Source organism: Platichthys flesus, chromosome 16, assembly GCF_949316205.1.
Source record: "Platichthys flesus chromosome 16, fPlaFle2.1, whole genome shotgun sequence".
Taxonomy (NCBI): domain Eukaryota; kingdom Metazoa; phylum Chordata; class Actinopteri; order Pleuronectiformes; family Pleuronectidae; genus Platichthys; species Platichthys flesus.
In genome coordinates, this window is record NC_084960.1 from 21,850,358 (window position 1) to 21,869,135 (window position 18,778).

The window sequence follows — 18,778 nt, forward strand, 5'->3', positions numbered from 1 at the left end:
TAGCTCGACGGCGCTATCGGGAACACTGCTGTTGAGCCATGTTTCTGAGAAAATCATGATGTTGCAGTCAATAATCCATTTGTGTGAGGTGATCCGCAGCTGCAGCTAATTTGTTTGCCAGAGACCGAACATTGGCGAGGAAAAGGCTCGGTAGAGATAGTCGGTGAGGAGTTAGCTTTAGCTTAGCCCTTATCCCACCTCTCTTCCCCCGTCTTTGTTTACAATCTCGACGCCGCCTGTGAGCACTTCCAGTCGGCGCCGCCGGTTGGTAGCCTCGGTAGCTCTGACGATCTCGGGAATGAGCCTTGGACCATCGAAAAAGTTGGTTGAAGAACAAGATCCAATGACTAAAAGATCCTGTCGGCTGTAGATGGTATTCGCAGGACTCTTCTGAGTGAACAGACTTGAAACGCGTAGGCAGATAATAACTATTTTGCTAAATCTGGGGAGACGCTGAGCCTTGCGTTGTGCACGTGCCGCCATCTTGTGTTTTTTTCTGTGTCTAATGTTAATTGTAATGAGTCTGCAGAGCTGTCAAACGAAATGATCAACCTCAATGGAGCTCGGGTTTTTAAAGAATTTGTTGTTTATATCGACGGATAATACCAATTAAAATGTAATTGGAAATATATCCTTAGATTTAGCTACAGCAGGTAGACATGTAGAAAATAAGTTTTTTATCAGTGGCATATATTCAGTTATTGAAAAATCGAAGGTTTTAAATTATGGTCTGAGAGAACTGGCGTACGCGGAAGTACTGTTACATGTTCAATTCCGACACCGTACGATAATACAAGGTCAAGTGTGTGGTTACAACAATGAGTAGGTTGGTTTACACACTGACTGAAACCAATTGAGTTTAGTATCGAAATAGATGCTACGCTAAGGCTATCTTTATTATTGTCAACATGAATATTAAAGTCACCAACAATAATAATTGTATTGGTCTTTAGGACTAGGTTTGATAAAAACTCAGGGAATTCCGTTAAATATTCGGTATACGCCCCTGGAGCACGGTAAATTACAGCAAATTTGATTGGCTGTTGGTGTTTCCTGGATAGGCGTGGAAGACTAAAATCATGCCATTCAGTCAGTCGCCTTCACATTTTCAACAGCATTAAACTGCAAACATCAGTGCTGACATGCAGACAAGCAGACAAAATAAGACAACTTTTGAGGTGGCTCAAGCTTCTCTCTGTTTTGCAGTCCCCTAGTAACTTTTTTTGACAGACTGAGGGGCTGAATGATGTTATTAAAAAGCCCAGTGAAGTGTTTATTAGAATCAACCCAGCATCAAGAATAACTTATTCCTGATCTGCTCACAAAGTTTCAGTTAAGACAGACATCGGACTCTGATCTCTGCAACCAACCAGCAGTTTTTCTTGTGGTTGGTTGCAAAGTTGGTCAACTGGCCTTAAGTTACTGGAGGAGGGTGACATGTACAACAGTTTGTAGTCTGTATATGAGTGGTATTTGATTGTGTGGGGAGTATGGCTATATCTTCTATGGTCTGTTACTTCCAATGCCTGCATGTCCTGATTTAGCTCCTAGTAATCAATGGAATCAATAGAACCGATTTGAACCAAGCGGTACCAAAAAATATTAAACATTGTGATAATCAACATCATCACCAACAAATCAAAAGTCTAAACATAAACATTGAATTTATAGATGAACATACTCCTCACAGCAGTCACACAAATGTGATCGACATATTTATTTTCTGAACCTGAATAACTGAATAATGACTAAAAACAATCTGCATACTCCCTGGCATAAAGCAACATATTGGAACCTTTATTCATAGATGATATTTTTATTATGTAAGCTATTTTGTTTAGTGACTTTATTGTTGAGGGTTAATGTGTAGTTCCTGATGTAAGCGGGTTGTTTGTTGGGATCTTATTTTGAAAGGGGGTTTTTAACGGAAGGGGATTCTGTGAGGAGAGTTGTTGTGGAATGTGACGGGGACTAAACTGGTGTGATGTCCCGAGTTCATGACCTTCTCTTGTGTCCTCTTTCGGCTGAGATCGCTCGGCTACCTTATTTTATTCATAAAAGTGGACACATTTAAAGAGAATTTGTCATAAACACTGGGTCAACATTTATTGAACAATGTAAACTTGAGAGGTTCCTATAACTACAAATTATTGTGATGGGTAGAGTGATTTGAGCTGAAGGGGTTTGCAAATTGGGAGGAAAGAGACAGAGAGGAAATATCTGTAACATGTTGTAAAACCTGTCGTGTGTATATATTTTATCAATTTCAAATAAACATAAAGCTAAAAAATACAGAGTTCTAAAACTCCAATGTTCATTTTTCATTACTCACATCCAACAAATGTATTAGTGTCTGCCATTATCACTGTGACAATCCCTTACACGCTGCTCGAGGCTCTTTCTCTGTTGTGTTTAGGATGAGGTCAGAGAGGCAGAGATAAGTCAGTAGGATATGAGCTTCCCCTGAATTCTCCTGATTACTTAGTTTAAGGCCAGCAATACTATCCTGAGGAATCCAATGGTTGGGATTTATTAATTAAATCATTTACTGCATCTAATAACAAAAATACCCCAGACTCTGTGTTTTTCATTTTATTTGGTAGAGTCATTTTTATGACTTCTACTTTGTAAAGAGTGCTTTTACTAAATGCATAAATGGCCATGGAATGTAAAGCTGGAGCATAGCACATGAAGCCAAAATATCTTTTATACGAGATCTGAGAGTCTGTAAAGTGGCAATTAGGGTATAGAGCCATGGTAGCGAGGTCCTGCCGATGGTCTGGACATAAAGTTGGTCTCAGCTATATATGATGATATGACCCCGTTTTCTATAGCATCAAATAACCAACTAACTTCCTAAAATCACAGACACCGCTTTTTGTTATCCATCCTCATACACTGTATAACTGTCCTAATTCAGAGGTGGCCTCCTTCGAAAATTGCATTTGTTGACCGATGGAGTCACAGTGGTGTGACTCATTTGAAGGCTCCCTCTAATAGAGTTAACAAATGTGTCCAACAAAATATGAAACTGGTGGATCCTTATCAAGCCATCCCATCCCAGGATTCATCTGATTCCACAAATGTCTGTCTCAATGTCTTGCTGTCTGTATGTATAATGCATATTCCCTAAACCGTTGATTGTACCTTCACACTCGGTATGCGTGTACCTATCGGTCAAAGGCCATGAAGTTTAGAATTTGGTGCAAGTGAACGTTATATGGAGCTCGGGTTTTTAAAGAACCAGCGACCAGTACACTACTAGTCAGTGGGGCAGGGCAGTGAGCCTTCAGTCTACAGGCCAACTTGAACATGACTACTTCTTCTGATGAACTACACCAGTGGTCAGAAACTTGTTCACCGGCTAAACCTGGCTTTACCTTTGTGGTTGTTGTGGTATGTGTTGACCAACACCTGTGAAGGATGCAGCTCCAGAACTGGGTCACAGCTTTTATATATTCCTCTGATCATTATTTGAATAATAATAATATTTCTAACTTCTCTATTCCTTTCCAGAGTACCTTGAAACATAGCACGGGAAAATGTCTATATCAGTGTGTATCAAGATACTGCAAAAGCATATAACATACCATGTGCTAAAATATTAAAATTGTCCAGTATGTAACTATATTGCTGTTCATATTGGACAATTACAATACAAAACAATCATTTTGAGGGATTCTATTGATTTGACTGTTGAGTAATTGAGTGAATAGTAATAATAGGCTATGTCAAGTTCATGATTACATACACATGCATACACACACACACTTCCCAACAGTGTCTGTGTCTGGTATCATAGAAAAACTCGCCATTTTTCCTGTGAATTACAGACTTAATAAGCAGTTTGAATTATATCTCCAGCCCATGTGACCCACTATGCATTAATTATTGATCACCTGTTTCTATGCAAGAAAGAGATAATTACCTTCTGTAATGTGAACCCTTCATCAATTTTAAACATTTATATTGCTTATCTTTCTGCAGAAGCTTCTGGCTAATTTGTTTTCCAATTACACTAATCGAATTGAGTTCAAGAGTACTCATTCCTTTTGCTTCAATTAGAAAGTAGTGATGATATGCATATTTCACACAGTCCCACAGTACCTTCCTTCTAGCGAGGTGAAATGATGAACATGGCTGGTTTCCCTGCCTTGTTTGATGGTGGACTACAAGTTGAGAAACACAGCCACATAATACAATGTCTGTTTATTCATTAATTTATTTAAATTGCCTAACTACAACCTCTAAAATTATTTAAACAGTACCATATATACCAAAACTGACATGTGACAATAAAACTAAATCAGCGAATTTCAATAAAAAAAGGAAAATATTGCTATAAATTTGTTAACAAATAAAAAGCCACATTGAAGAACACCTTTCATCTGTGACCTCAGAAAATGACTTCAACCTTCACAGTTTCCACATAACAATCAAGTTCCCAAGATAAATTCTCAGCAATAAGGACATCCCCTCCTCAACAGTAACCTGTAGTAGATTTAGATGTCCTTCAGAGGTCACCACCACATCTTTAATATGAATTTACAGGCACTGATATTCACAATACCAGATTATTAGCGGCAGTTTGATCCCCAGTCTGACCCTTGTCTTGCCCAAGGTTGTGTCCTTGGGCAAGATGCTGAACCCTGAATGGCCCCCCATAGAATAACAAGGTGCTGCGAATAGATGCACTGTTTGAATGTATGTTTGAATGGGTGAATATAAAACTGTACTGTAAAGCACTTTAGGTGGTCATCAAGACTAGAAAAGTGCTATATAAATACAAAAACATTTACCAAAACCATTACATGGCCATCTTCCTTTGGGGATAGTTTCACTCAGACGCTGAACAATAGGAAAGAGATGAATTTTTTTTGAGAAAACAAGACTTTATTGATGGTTATTGATTAGTGGAAGAACCATAGTACATGCACATACAGTGAATAGGAAGTCGGAAGCTTTGTTTTGAACCACAACACCTACTGATAGCAGAGCTTGGATAAAGTAGTTGCGTAGTCAGACATTCAGCATAGTGAGGACTAAGAGTCTTCTAGGTTCAGACCGATAGTCCTCACACACAGTACACAGACGATGGTTTGAACCAGCAGAGCCAAAAGGCACAGAGGCTCTCACCTCTGCCTTTTTTATAATGTGATGCATCTGAGAGTTCTCCTATCTAATTTGTCATAAATACAAAAGAGAGATATGTAACAACACCAATAATTGGGAATAGTTGTAAACAGAATGTGGCAGAGGAAATTGCTTATGGGCTTGCTTGCAATGCAGCCATAGCCTAGATCCTATTGCCAATGTAGTGCTTTTAAAATACACTGCAAATTTATGTCATTAACTTTTATTTACATCATAGTCAGTCCACAGATAGTTAATGTCCCATATTTTTTACTTTTGTAATATTCAAACAGTAATTTTCAAAGAGTAAAGTCTGAGTTGTAGAAAATAAACGAGACGATGTCACATTAATATCAACATGAGTGCAAAGAAAATCAGAAACTGCAGAACCGATAAAAAAAAATTTAAGAAAAATTACAACTACAGCACTGATATGTGTCAGTTTCATGTGAAAATTACAATGTGCAAAAATACAGTGGACAAAAAAAGAACACATGAATGAGAGTATCAACACGATTATTTGAAAAGAGTTAATACAAATCAGGGTATGATTTGATAGAACATGAGATCGCTTGTCCTAACAACTGATCATTCATCTAAATCTAAAACATTATACAATTGTGTATTTCATATAAGGGAACATCTTCACTGCACAGTTCAAATATAATACATTGTTGGATTATCATACTTTACCCCCCTGAAATTGTAATTATTAAACAAATAAACAACAAAAACAAAGGAAGAACAAATTTGACAAAATGATAAAATAGACACAGTGGTTTTGGCCACTGCTATATATATTTTTTAAATCTTTCCTGTATTATAAAAACCATCAATTATACCAATGAATATATTGGAAGTTAATATAAAAAACATCTACATCTGGATGGCCAACACTGCTCAGTATGGAAGAGGATTAGTGCCAAAAAACTTCAAACCTTCAAATTCTATGTCACAACTTAGACATCTGTTTTTCACAAGTAGCATGTTTTCATATTAACTTGGCCCTAATTATTTTTCATATCTCAGCATTGGAATAAGAATTAAATGGTTGAACAGTTCAATTGCCATGACAATCTTTTTTTTTTTTTTTTACTTAGCTCATATTCATAAACACACTAGATATGTCCACAAACACCTTTGGCTTGAAGAGATAAAACCTCATTATTAAGTCAACACACCTAAAACATGACTCGAAGCATCCTCTCCCTGACAGGAAGACTGAACCACATGTCTGAGAGCAGCTCTGATTGGTAATAATTGGTATATTTTATGTTCAGCAAGCATGAATTAATTACTCCATTATCTCAGGATAATTGACAAAAACGAAAATGCTTCATTAAATACATTTGTGGCATTTTTGTTTTTCATCATAAGAAGGGGACATATTTTCTGTAGTTATTTAGTAAATACTTGTGCTGTTTACTACATAGATATATATTGCATTCACCAAAGGGAATATGAGCAGGAGACCTCATTTTATAGTCCTGACTTATTGTCTTATAATTCAAATTTAATGCAAATTTCTCATTTCATGGTACAAATCAAAACAGCTCATGTTGTGATTTCAGGCCTCAATAAAAAATTTTTGTGACCATGCAGATGCAAATTACATTCTTTCAGATTAGCCAAAATAAATTAATAGCATGTGGTCGTAGTTTCAAGATTAGAAGATAAAGGGTCATGAATTTTAGATCATGGACAAAAATGATCAACCATTGCTGCTCTCAGCTTCTCGAACTTATCCATTCTGTTCTCAAAAGCTCAGAGAATAACTCTTTGTGCCTTCATGTTTCCAACTCTTCTTAACCTTCTTCCAGACCAAGGTAAGAAAAACTATATTTTCTAAACTGACAGAGGAACTTCCAAAGGAAGCTGAGAGAAGTAAAACAACAAAACTTGACTCGCAAAGTCGCTTAAACACTCTTAGGAAACATAAAAATGTCAAGGGTGACTATGACATATCCTACAGAGTTGGAGCTCTTTACAAGCCCTAAAAATTTGAATTTGATAAATATTCCCACTGGGTCCTAATCGTTACTATAGCAGCTCTCTCTTAGTACCAGGGGAAAAGAAACTCTACAGCTGATAATCTATGTTCGAATCTTTAGAAATTAAACACCCACAATATCAAAATACACAGCACAAAATATCTGAGGTATAAGATGAAAAATATCAACTGTCATTTTATTCGTATTCTTTTATTGTACTTCTCTCTCAGGAGATGATGAAATTATGCACAAACTGCATGTATTGCAATACCCGGGTCTCAGTACACCTTAACTGATAACTCCTTTTGTCTCTCATTCGCTCACACACTCAGACACAAACACACTTTCTTTCTGTCCTGTTGGAAGGTTGATTAGAGGTCGGAGGTGGTGCTAATAGGGTGCGAAGCGACTGTAGCCTCCCCGGTATATACTGGCCTGGAGAGAGGACAGCACCAGCCCCACGTCGTCAGCATGACTCCGAGTTTTGGCATCTGTCAGTGGGGTGAATGCGTTCTGAAACACACCCATACAGGTATGGACAAATACACCAACACACACACAGGCACACACACACACACGGACACCCACACCCACACACACACATACACACACACACGCACACATAGACACAAACAAAGGCATACACAACCAAAACAAAATCCCAAAACACACACATATAAAGACAAAGGCATGTAAACAAGTGCAGACACACACACACACACACACACACACACACACACACACACACACACACACACAAACCCTCATTAGCCCCCCTTAGTCCAGCAAAAACTATTACTAGAGTTTCAACATTACATTACCGTTATTCCTGTGCAAACCCATGGGGGATGAAAAGACCCATGACCGGAGCAACCGTCATGCAGCAAGCACAGCGAGACGCTTCATGCCAGGGGTACATGCCAACAGCTATGTGAAAGAAATCCAGTCAATACAATAGGGGAGGAAACGATAAAATTAAATAAATCAAGTCAAAAGGTGATTTGAAGCAGTGCTAATAAGGGTGGGGTTAATAAGGGAGGGCAAAATTTTGGATGGATCATGCTGATTTTCATTGTATGAAGATAAGGGAGAGGCAGTTGCAGCTTTTAGCAACATTTATTTTAGATATTTTAGAATACGTTATTTGTTTTTGTGAAAATACAAATGAAAAAAACTATTGATAAAAGTTCCAGCTTTGTGTGTTTTGGTGAAACTGCATGTCTTTTTCTTTTTATCATAAATACGAGCCCTGGTCCTTGTGTTTCTCAAGCATTTCAGAGAAGGAGTTAAGCTCTCAAACACTCTCAGTGATATGTGTTTGGCTTGTCATTTAGTCATTGGAGTAATTGTTCTTATTTCATGAATGTTATTAATCTAGAAAATAACCATTTAGTCTAAAGTATTTAGGGTGTAATTCGGGTGAAACTGCCATAAACCAGCTGGGAAAGCTACTGTAGCAGTTACAAGGTAATGTAGTCTTTAGAAAAAAGTTCTGGTTAAGCATCTGAGTGTGTATTCAGTGCATTAGCTTACTGTTGGATTCAAGGACAGCTGAAAGCTGTGTCAGGCAAGAGAAAGATGTAGGAACGTGCTTAATACTTGCAGGAAAGGTTAATTAGTGTCTTTTTGTCGGACCAGTGCAGTTAGAAAAGAACAGATGTCACACCTCATTTCCTTCAACTGTATCCACAATTCCCTCATTCATGTCTCAACTTTACTTCTATTTCACTGAGGACATGAACACAGATCCAGGGAAGAATGTAAATTGACAAACACACTTTACATCCTACCTTGCCTTTGTTTAATCACTCTCAATGTTTACCCTTTAAATAACGTTTAATAACTATCTGCACAAATATTTTAGTCCCCCTCTGGTGAAAATCAAGTTTCTTTGTTAACATGCCCCCCTTGTGCCTTTTTGTGAGATTTGGTCAGACAGGTTTGAAAGATGTATATCAGCATATTTATAGATCCAAGTCAGGAAATATGGTAGGAAGGTGGAGGGTTACATTTAATTCCATTATTTTCTCTGACAACTACTTGAGCATGTGAGTTTGAAAAACAACATTGGACTTTAAAAAACTTGTCCATCATCAGTGTTCAGCGTGGTAATGTAATCAAACAGCTAGGCTTTGTTTATGTTGTATAACCCGTGGTCCTTTTCACCAGCTGTGACTTTAAAACCTTGGCTTGTACTTTAAAATTCTGTAATTTCACCTTACTTCTTCTCCGATATCCCTTAATTGTCTGTAGCCTTACGAGGGGTATCAATGTTCACTATAGAGAAACGATATGGAGCTGGTTGTGCAAAGGAAGGATTCACAGGCAGTCTTAATGTTGCCCAATCAATTGATGTGGCAGCATCGACAAGAATTATTGGTGTTTTGCATTAATATTTAACTAGCCCTTTACATCTTTGATGGAACAGTTTGTTCACTAACCACACTGTGAATGAGCTGACCGATATCTATTCTGTCTGGTTTGTGTTTTATGTGATTTACCATCAAGTTTCAACAATCTTTTCATCCTCTCCACTCTGCTTTCTTACTTGCTTCCTTCTTCCCTTGCCTCCTGCCTGCGGCTGCAGGGATTTAATTATCAAATTGACTAATTATTTCATTACCAGGGAGTGCAGGATGAGGTGGTATCCTCCAAATTAGATATATAATAACTAACATGGACCTGGCTGCCAAGGCATGAAGACATTCATCACCATTTACAGGCAGGATTAATGTGGCATTTGGACTGCTGTTAGCAGCATAGGCAAATTCAATTAAGTTTAAGTGAGGAGATGTCAACGCTGCAGAAAACCATGGTGACTGAAAAAGAGATTTGGGTGGGGGAGGGGGAAAGCAAGGGGGGGAGTTGAAGTGAGATTGTTTGAAGAATTTGGTGAACAGTTGACGAAAATAGTAATCAATGTATGGTTTCTAGTGTAAGAAATGACAGAAATAAAATTGCATTGGGAAAACATTTTTGGATAAACATGAACCATATTTTTATAGTCAGCTTAAAGGGATAGTTCACAAAAAAATGAAAATTCATCATTATTTACCCACCACTATGCTGATGGAGGGTTGGGTCAAGTGTCTGAGTCCATAAACTGCAGGGGTAAACAGTGTTGCAGCCAAATCCAATAATTTAAATAACTGTTAACTCCTTCCTCAAACGTAAAAAAAAAAGTTTTTCGATTTTAATATCGGGGCTTCTGGACACTTGGGTGACACCACACAAGCAGTATGGGGGGATGTTTTTCTGTTGATTTATTGCATCTGAAGAAGGAGTCACCCATTACTTTAATATAGTATTGCTTAGTATTGAGTAGATAACAAGATAATTTTCGTTTTTTTCGGTGAACTATCTCCGTAAGAAATGTAACCAGCATGTATGGTGTATCTGTGAGTATGAGTTTCATTGTGGATAACATGGCCTCTTTTTATCTCTGTGCAGTGTTTAGGTGCAGTTCAAAACCAAGAAAAGCTCAATGTTGCTAAAAGGGTTTAAGGGGGGTCAGATAATGCATCTGTGACCAAGAACCAAGTGTTTCGTTATTGGTCCGGGCATTTAGTTTGGTCATGTTTTGACAATTATATGAAAATAATGCATATTATGTTCGACTGTGTGCACTTTTTGCACTGTGGATGTTTTTACCATTATTTATATTGGAAGGGTTTTCCTTTTTCTTTTTCACTTTCAGCATCAAGGTAGGACAGCAACAACCAAAACCTCTTTCAATTAACAAATGGCATGTAGTAATATATTTAGACGTATAAGATATTAGTTATTAATGAGTCAATCTAATGCTTCAATAGTCGACTAAAACCACTTGATAGAGTAACATAATTTTTCCTTAAATGCATATGTAAATCTGTTTAAATAAAGGAAGAGCACACAGGTAACGTAACACGATCCATATTTGTCCAAAATTTATTGAGGGTATTGTATTGTCATTCTGAGGTGAATACTTTTCTAATTTCACGTTTTGGCTGCTCATAATTTGAATGATTTAACAAAAAGGTGATAAACCCAAATCCCTTTCTAAGTGTCTGCAGGGGCTGAAGGGCAGTGGCTATTTTTCAGTCAACATTAAGACTACTTGTGTAACTTGAATTGGCATTTCATATCCTAAATTTCAAACTTGATTTCAGCTTGTGGCTACAGGATGTGTATGTAAATTTGACGTGTTTATACTTGATTGCAAATGTGAAGTGTATTTGGGAGGATTTGTGTTGAAAAACTGGAATTTGTTTCTAACTTATTCAGATTTTCATAAAATGCTAGTACCAGCCTGAAGGAGAGATTATCCAGGTTGACCTTTTGGGCGCAAGCCAAGGGGCCAGACGAGATTTCCTATTGGATAGTCAAAGAGCGTAGTTAGAATAAGAGCATTAGGCTCGAGATATGATGCTTCTCTGTTGAAAGCTTGTGCCTTGGTAACTGAAAAGAGGCTCAGGACAGTTGTCATGTGTCAATTTTATTCGGTGCAATGTGTATTCTGTCTTGGTCAAGGAACAGTATGTCCATTTCTTAACTCGCAAGGCAGTTTGCTTGTAGCCTTGGAGAAGGCTGCACAACCAGCAATGTCTTGTGGGGGGTTCTTCGAACACACTTGGCTAAGCTCAGAAATGGATCACCACTTTTTGAAGATAATTCTGTTTTGATTTCGTCAGACAATGTCCAGCACAAATGTAAGCGGAGGAGCTTAGGTATTTTCATGAATGTAAGATACAAACATGTGATATATCACACTGCCATGGTGTAAAAGAGATGGTTTCAGTTAATCACTCAATCCCAATCTTACCTGTGGTCATGAGCTTGGATAGTAACCAAAACAATGAGTGCATGGATTCAAGCTACCATGATGTTTTCCCTTAGACTGGATTTCCTAAGATGCGTTCAAGACCTGTCCAACTAGCAGGTTGATTGAATCTTTCCAAGGTCTCTATGGGCAACTTGTTTCTACCACTTGATTGCATGTTTGTTGAGATCTACAATGTCTTTAATAACAAAGTAAAGCATCAGATAGTACTGAATTAAGGTAAGATATTAATTCCCCCCCCCAAAACTATGTTGGTTTCCGAGGCATTTGCTTGGGCTATATTGACTGTGATCATATTTTAATGCTTAATATTATTATTAATATATATTTGCGACATTTTGAAAAAGAGAATTAGGATGCATGATATGAGGAGGAGTTGTGATGGAAAAAATTGATCTGTGCGAGGCATTGGCACGCTTACCATGGCACCAACGCTGTATGTGGCTGCTGGAGTGAGTGTGTGGTTGTAGGGGTCGGCAGTGTATACTCGTCCGTAACTGGGGAAACACATGAGATAATAGAGGATGGTTAATCCAAACACTATGTCCTAGCCATTGAGCAGGTCTTCCAAATTACAAGCCATTAGTTCTGCATTTTAAATCATAAATATTGCACAGAGATACAGGTATGTTACTATTGGAGGTGTTTGTCATAATAATGAGTATTTCATTCAATTATGTATTAACGGTCTGCATCTCCTCATAGCCCATTGCTCCAATTTCATAATATAAGAAGGAATAATTATTACATCATAATAAGTCTCTAATATATTCAGAGGTATTGACTCAAATTATGATTAAGACATTTGTAGCAATTATTCAATTGTTTATACTATAGCCATTGTCCAATGAATCAAATAATAATTTTCTGATGTGATGTCTCGTAAAAGCTTCAAATAAATACAGTGGAAACTGCTAACAGTGATGACCTTCTTTTGTTTTAGCCAAATTGATCACTATACTGTAAGTGGTGGATTACTCCAACCGAATTAGGTAGCTTCTATATGATAATTCCACAACTTGAGGGAAGGTAACAGCGTTTTTTAAGATTAAGTACGATATCACAGTGTGTAGTCCTGTATGTTCTCTCTCTCTTTCTTGCACTCATGCGCAGACACTCGTGTAGACACTCACACAGACACAGCTGACGGCTCTGACCCGCTACAGTTTTAATGTTGATTTGTCTGAAATTAAGCCACATTATCAACACTGATCACCACATAATCACGAATAGTTTTCTTAAATGAGTAAAAAATGTCTTCATAGCTGCTATTCACGCATTAATTCAACTCGTCCTAACTCCACTCCCTCACTTCCTCTCTCTCCCAAATGCCTCGGCAAAGACTTCCCATGAAGCCGATAGTTTGTTCAAGTAGTAGTCAGTACTAGTTTAAGAGCTCTGGTGTACTCACAGTACAACAGACCACATCTGTCCACGCCCAGCTGTGATGTGGGCTCGGGTGTTGGGTAATGTTCAACAGACTCTAATCCTGGTAATCTCTGGAGGCATCAACATGCTATGCAATAGAGGTTAGCTATTTAGATTACAGTTCAAAGTTAGCTTTCAAGTAGTGTGTCAAAAGTATTAAAAACTCATTATCTGTGCTCCATGAAGGTTTTTACCTAATTTAATTACAATTGCAATGTTTCTTCTGTGTACAATAGTTAAAAAAGGGGATAGATCATCTTATGAATATTATTTTCCACAGCAAACATGGCAGTCTGACTAGTAGTTGTATGCAGTGTTGGTCAAGTTACTTCTTAAAAGTAATTAGTTACAGTTACAAATTACTTCTCCCAAAACGTAATTGAGTTAGTAACTCAGTTACCACATTGTTAGAGTAATTAGTTACTCAGCAAAGTAACTGTGGCGTTATTTTTCATGTTTTATAACGCTGTTACGTTCTGTAACATCTTTAACGTCATAGATGTTTATATTAACTGATTGAAGAATAAAAACACTATATACAGTATTTTAGAACATTTGGTATTTATTTGTTTTCATATTGTTTTATGTAACCCAAAATGTGATAAATATGAGGAAGTGACGTCCCAGCAAGGGCTGTCTATCTGAAGGTGTGTGGTTTTTTTGGAGCTGCGGGCTGGCGGTGCGGCCAGAGGTTCGAGTGCCAGAACATCTTATACGACTTGCATGGATTTTTCTCAGCGAACAAGATTATTGCCTGGGAGTCGCGTATCGGATTACTTCAAGGACTGAACATTTTCTGGGCACTGGAAGGGGTGAGAAAGCGTGGACTTGGTTTGATTTGTTTGCGACACTCACCTTGCTCACCTGCAAGCATTTTTGTTTGGGACGTTTTGTTTGGTGATTATATTATGGACCTGGGGGGGAAATATTGATGTGTTGAATGTGTGTAAATAGCGTGTTTATGTTTGCGGGGCCGCCATGGTTTGCGGGCTCGAGCACGGGGATATGTGGGATTGATGTGGGTTTTGTTTAAATACACTTATAATACGCAACCTTTTTGTGTCGAATTCTTTATATTTATATTTATTTAATTAGGGGTTAGACCGATAACAAGGTCATCGGTCCAACCAGGGATCTTTCGTTTATAATAACTTGGTCAGGCCGCGCGCAAGGTACACAGCGGGTCGAGTCCGCCTGTGTCCTTAAAATTAAAAGCGTAGAGCATTTCCCCTGGGGTTTGAACAGGGTGATTTGTTACAACCGCACGCTTCATTCAACCAAATTGTAGTAACGCGCCTCTTTACATTATCAATAACGATAACGGCGTTGTAACAATGACAAAAGTAATTAATTAGATTACTCCGTTACTGAAAAAGAACTCTGTTAGTAACGCCGTTATACTTAAACGCCGTTACTCCCAACACTGGTTGTATGGACCAAAATGTCGAGGCGACCACATTAATTGTCATTTTTATTCCAACTCCTCTGTTCAAAGGACAGACTTAATTAAATAATATCATGGGCTGCAATTAATAAGTCTGGGAAGCAGAGTGAAACCGCTAAAAAAGAGTTAAGAAAGCAGAGGATTTGAAATGTATTTGAATGAACTAGAATACCAAAAAGCTTAATGAAAATGGTTAAATATACAGACAATCAAGGTATCAAAGAATTATAATTGTATACAGTAAAGAAATAGACAGTAAATGGTAATGGTAAATTGTTTTGTATTTATATAGAACTTTTCTAGTCTTGATGACCACTCAAAGCGCTTTACAGTACAGTACAGTTTTACAATCACCCATTCACACAGTGCATCTATTCGCAGCACTTGTTTTATGGGAGGCCATTCGGGGTCAGCATCTTGCCCAAGGACACTTCGACATGCAGATGGGTCAGAACCTTCAGGTTTGAGGACAACCACTTTACCCCTCAGCCACAGTAGCAGTGTGCGTTCTTAGTGAACAACCATTCTGTAGCCAATCTATCCCCCAACCACGCAATGCCCCCTACCCCTTCCTCCCTTCTTTGCCCATTTATGATAAGGGCCAATCAGGGGCCAGGGGCCATAATTGAGCAGCATAGAGGCCCAGTGGTTGAAGCGATTAGAAGTTAATCCCGATTAGTTTTAGACATTGCTATTCACCATGCAAATCCCCCTCCCCCCAACTCAAACACATATACACAACCCCCAAGACCCACGCTCAAACCGCCACCACTTTTGACCTATCTTATCTCACAGTGCAGAGCCCTAACCCCTGTGTGTGTGTGTGTGTGTGTGTGAGAGAGAGATATATATATATATATAAAGAGAGAGAGAGAGAGAGAGAGAGAGAGAGAGAGAGAGAGAGAGAGTCAATGCATCAGTCTGAGGTAGGCTGACAATACAACACAGATTTAAACGAATTTAAGTCAAATGCATTTTTAATGTGACCCAGAAGAGAAAATATAAAAATGAAAAGTATATTTTCCACAGCTCTACAAAATGGTTAGGAACCTGGTGAAATGCATTTTGTCTTAATAGAGAGTGGATATTTAGGGTCAAGGAAACACAAAAAAATGCAGTTACAATAGAAGGCAGCCACACAGGTCAATCAACTATTTAAAGCAAACGGTGAGGAGTGTCTGACCAGACTGTCTGCTGTAGACCGCGAGGCAATTCATAAATAGCTGATGAGTCTCTGTGTTCTGATCAAGTCGTGTCCTATGAGTCTGGGAGCAAGGCAGAGTTTACACTCACACACAGGCCAAGGGCCAGCCCAGCCCCCACTGAACCTCTCACTCATAAACAGATGGTGAAGCAGAGATGAGAGAGTAGAACTCGTAAACTAGGCGGTGAATTGTCAACAGAGGCAACAAAATACAGGATTTCTATGATTGACCCCCAATCACAAAACTTCAATACTAAATGATGAATTATTATGATCAATTACTGCTTCAGGATCAGAGCAGAAGCAGCATCGCTGCTTGGTTGGTGTCCTTTATGGGTGTGTGCCCTCCACACTGCTGTTGACTTGCACTCACTTTACAGGATACAACAAAAAACAACATCACTAATCATATTAGGACATGTAAAGAACTGAAGTTTTCTTTGTGTTTGTTTGATTCGCTCCACAATCTATGAGACATATTTAAACACACCCGCTTGTGTGCATGTGTTAAAAATGGAGATTTGACATAAATTTCAGTGGGAGTAACTTTTAGTGTCACAAAGCAGTTTGTGTAGCTTTTGTTGAGGTCAAGAAAATCGGATGGAAAGGGAGTAAATTATGTTAAGATGGACAAATAAATTACATTGTGCAAAAAAAAGATCCTGCACAAGCAGGGTCACTTAATTCGTGGATTCGAGGAAAAAAAAATTGCTGACTGTTTTTGCATTTGCATTTGTTTGTATTAATCAATCAAATCAATCAATCAAATTTTAAAAGAGAGCCACATGTGAGGGATCCCTCTCCCAGGACAGACAGACGTGCAATAGATGTCAGGTGTAGGAAAACATCATCAAGATTAAAGTTTTTAGCAGCATTGATGAGGGTAAACATTTTGAAGGATAACTTCAATACTATATGTCAAGCAGTCCTGCTCCAATCATAGTCTATGGTCAACAACCAGCAAGATCATGATCCGCCATCCAGATCGGATCCACTATAGTACACAGTCATTGTCCACTAACGCTTATTAGGATCCATCATCAGCCGCCGACCTCGGTCGTGGTCCACCACCATTATATGATGCCAACGCGACACAGGATCCGCCATTACCACTACGATCAGCCCGCACGATATAGAATCCACCATACTGGACTAGTGTGTTTGTATAACACACAAGTCAGGCTGTCTCTAGTAAGGCCACATGAAAGCAGCAGTTGCTGCCTCCCCGTTGTGACCCTCATGGCACAAACGTAACTCACCTGGTGCCGGGGTGACCCTGCACAGATGGGCACCAGAAGGATACACTGGTACACAAGCAAGCCCTCAAATATCCACCAGACAAAGGTTTAGCATCCAAACATTCCCCTTGAAAGCCTTTGCTCAGTGTTTATAGATCTTCAACTAAGAATGAGACATATATAAATGTTTACAGTAAAAATTCCACTTCACTTTCAAATGTTCTATCTTGGAACAATGAAAACAGGTCATGGTAATGAAATTATAGAAATGACCATGCAATATATAATGCAAACAAGTCTACATGTATGGTTCGCATTTCACAACTAACTCAGTAAATCATATGTTTGCATTTGAATTAGAGTTTGAATCATAGGATGCCAGTCAGCTTCAAGGAAGTGCTTTTTTAAGTTGTTGTTTATAACCTAGTAATAGGTTACTTGTGTCATCTAATTTATGTCCATGTGTTTGGAACGTTAGGGGTTTTAATAAGAGGAGGACCACTGGTTTGACCTACTTTGCTGTCTGTTCTCTCTAAAAGCTCTTAGGAGAGGTATACATCTTTTTTCGCTTCTTATCTAGGCTTTCCTTTATATCTCCCTTGGTGAATACAGACATGATCATCATTCATGAGTCAATAGTTCATTTTTATGTGAATCAACTGTGTATATATATATATATATATATATATATACATATACTGTATATACACATATATATATACGAAAAGAGCTGCTCCATTGTCAACAGCCTCCGGACATAGGAAGAAATAGACATATTTTTGCCATCCTGCACTGCTCATTGAAACCAAGTTCACAAAAAGGGAAAGTATAGTGGGAAAAGTGAGGGAGTAAATGATGAATTTGAATCAAAAGGGACAGACATCTACAAGTTATATGCAATTACCAACTAATATCACACCGCAGTGCTTACTTATTTAACACTAATGATTCACAGTGTTATGAATTCATCCATTATTAATACAATGGGGGAAGGCATATGCGAGAGATAAAGCACCATGAAATATCACTTTTTCTAATGTTCAAGAATCATATTTAGGTAGAACTATGACCCTGTACCCAACAGAGACTTTAACAACTGTGACCAGCAGTCCAATGCAGTATTCCTGTAATAAACCCAGTGAAGCTCATAATTTCTTTTCTTATGAGACTTTTTCCATGGTTCAAAACCAGGGTGCCTATGAGCTTGTGAGCCTGTAACCTGATGCTCTTGTGGGGGATATTAAATGTATCTGGTTCTGGTCAGGCAACTGTTATGACTGTATAGTTGAAGCTGACAAAAGTCTGTGGTATGATAAGGTTTGCCAACAAAAACATTTGGATTAAATCAGGGGGGTATGTTGCTTATGGATAAAGGAGAGAAAGAGCAAACATGGTATGTGATATATACTTCAGTCACGGAAAATGTGAACGTGTTATTTATGTGTTGCAAAGTCTGATAAGTGTGTCTTTAATTTATAGCTATTTGTGGTAATGTTGTTTGGGATTATAGATGCATCTGGT

General features: G+C 38.2%; 1 protein-coding gene across 4 annotated transcripts in view; it reads right to left on the reverse strand.

Annotated features, from left to right (window-relative positions):
- Positions 1–4,894: 4,894 nt before the first annotated feature.
- The window catches only part of rbfox1 (RNA binding fox-1 homolog 1), a 165,987-nt gene continuing 152,103 nt past the window's right edge, over positions 4,895–18,778 (reverse strand). For 3 of the 4 annotated variants that reach the window (XM_062408899.1, XM_062408896.1, XM_062408897.1), the window contains 2 exons: positions 12,365–12,440; positions 4,895–7,637 (listed from right to left, as the gene is read on the reverse strand). In XM_062408899.1, coding sequence (XP_062264883.1) covers positions 7,515–7,637; positions 12,365–12,440 — 199 coding nt within the window. In that variant the 3' untranslated portion in view covers positions 4,895–7,514. The remainder of the gene's footprint in view (positions 7,638–12,364; positions 12,441–18,778) is intronic. The other variant, XM_062408898.1, reaches the window with a different exon arrangement.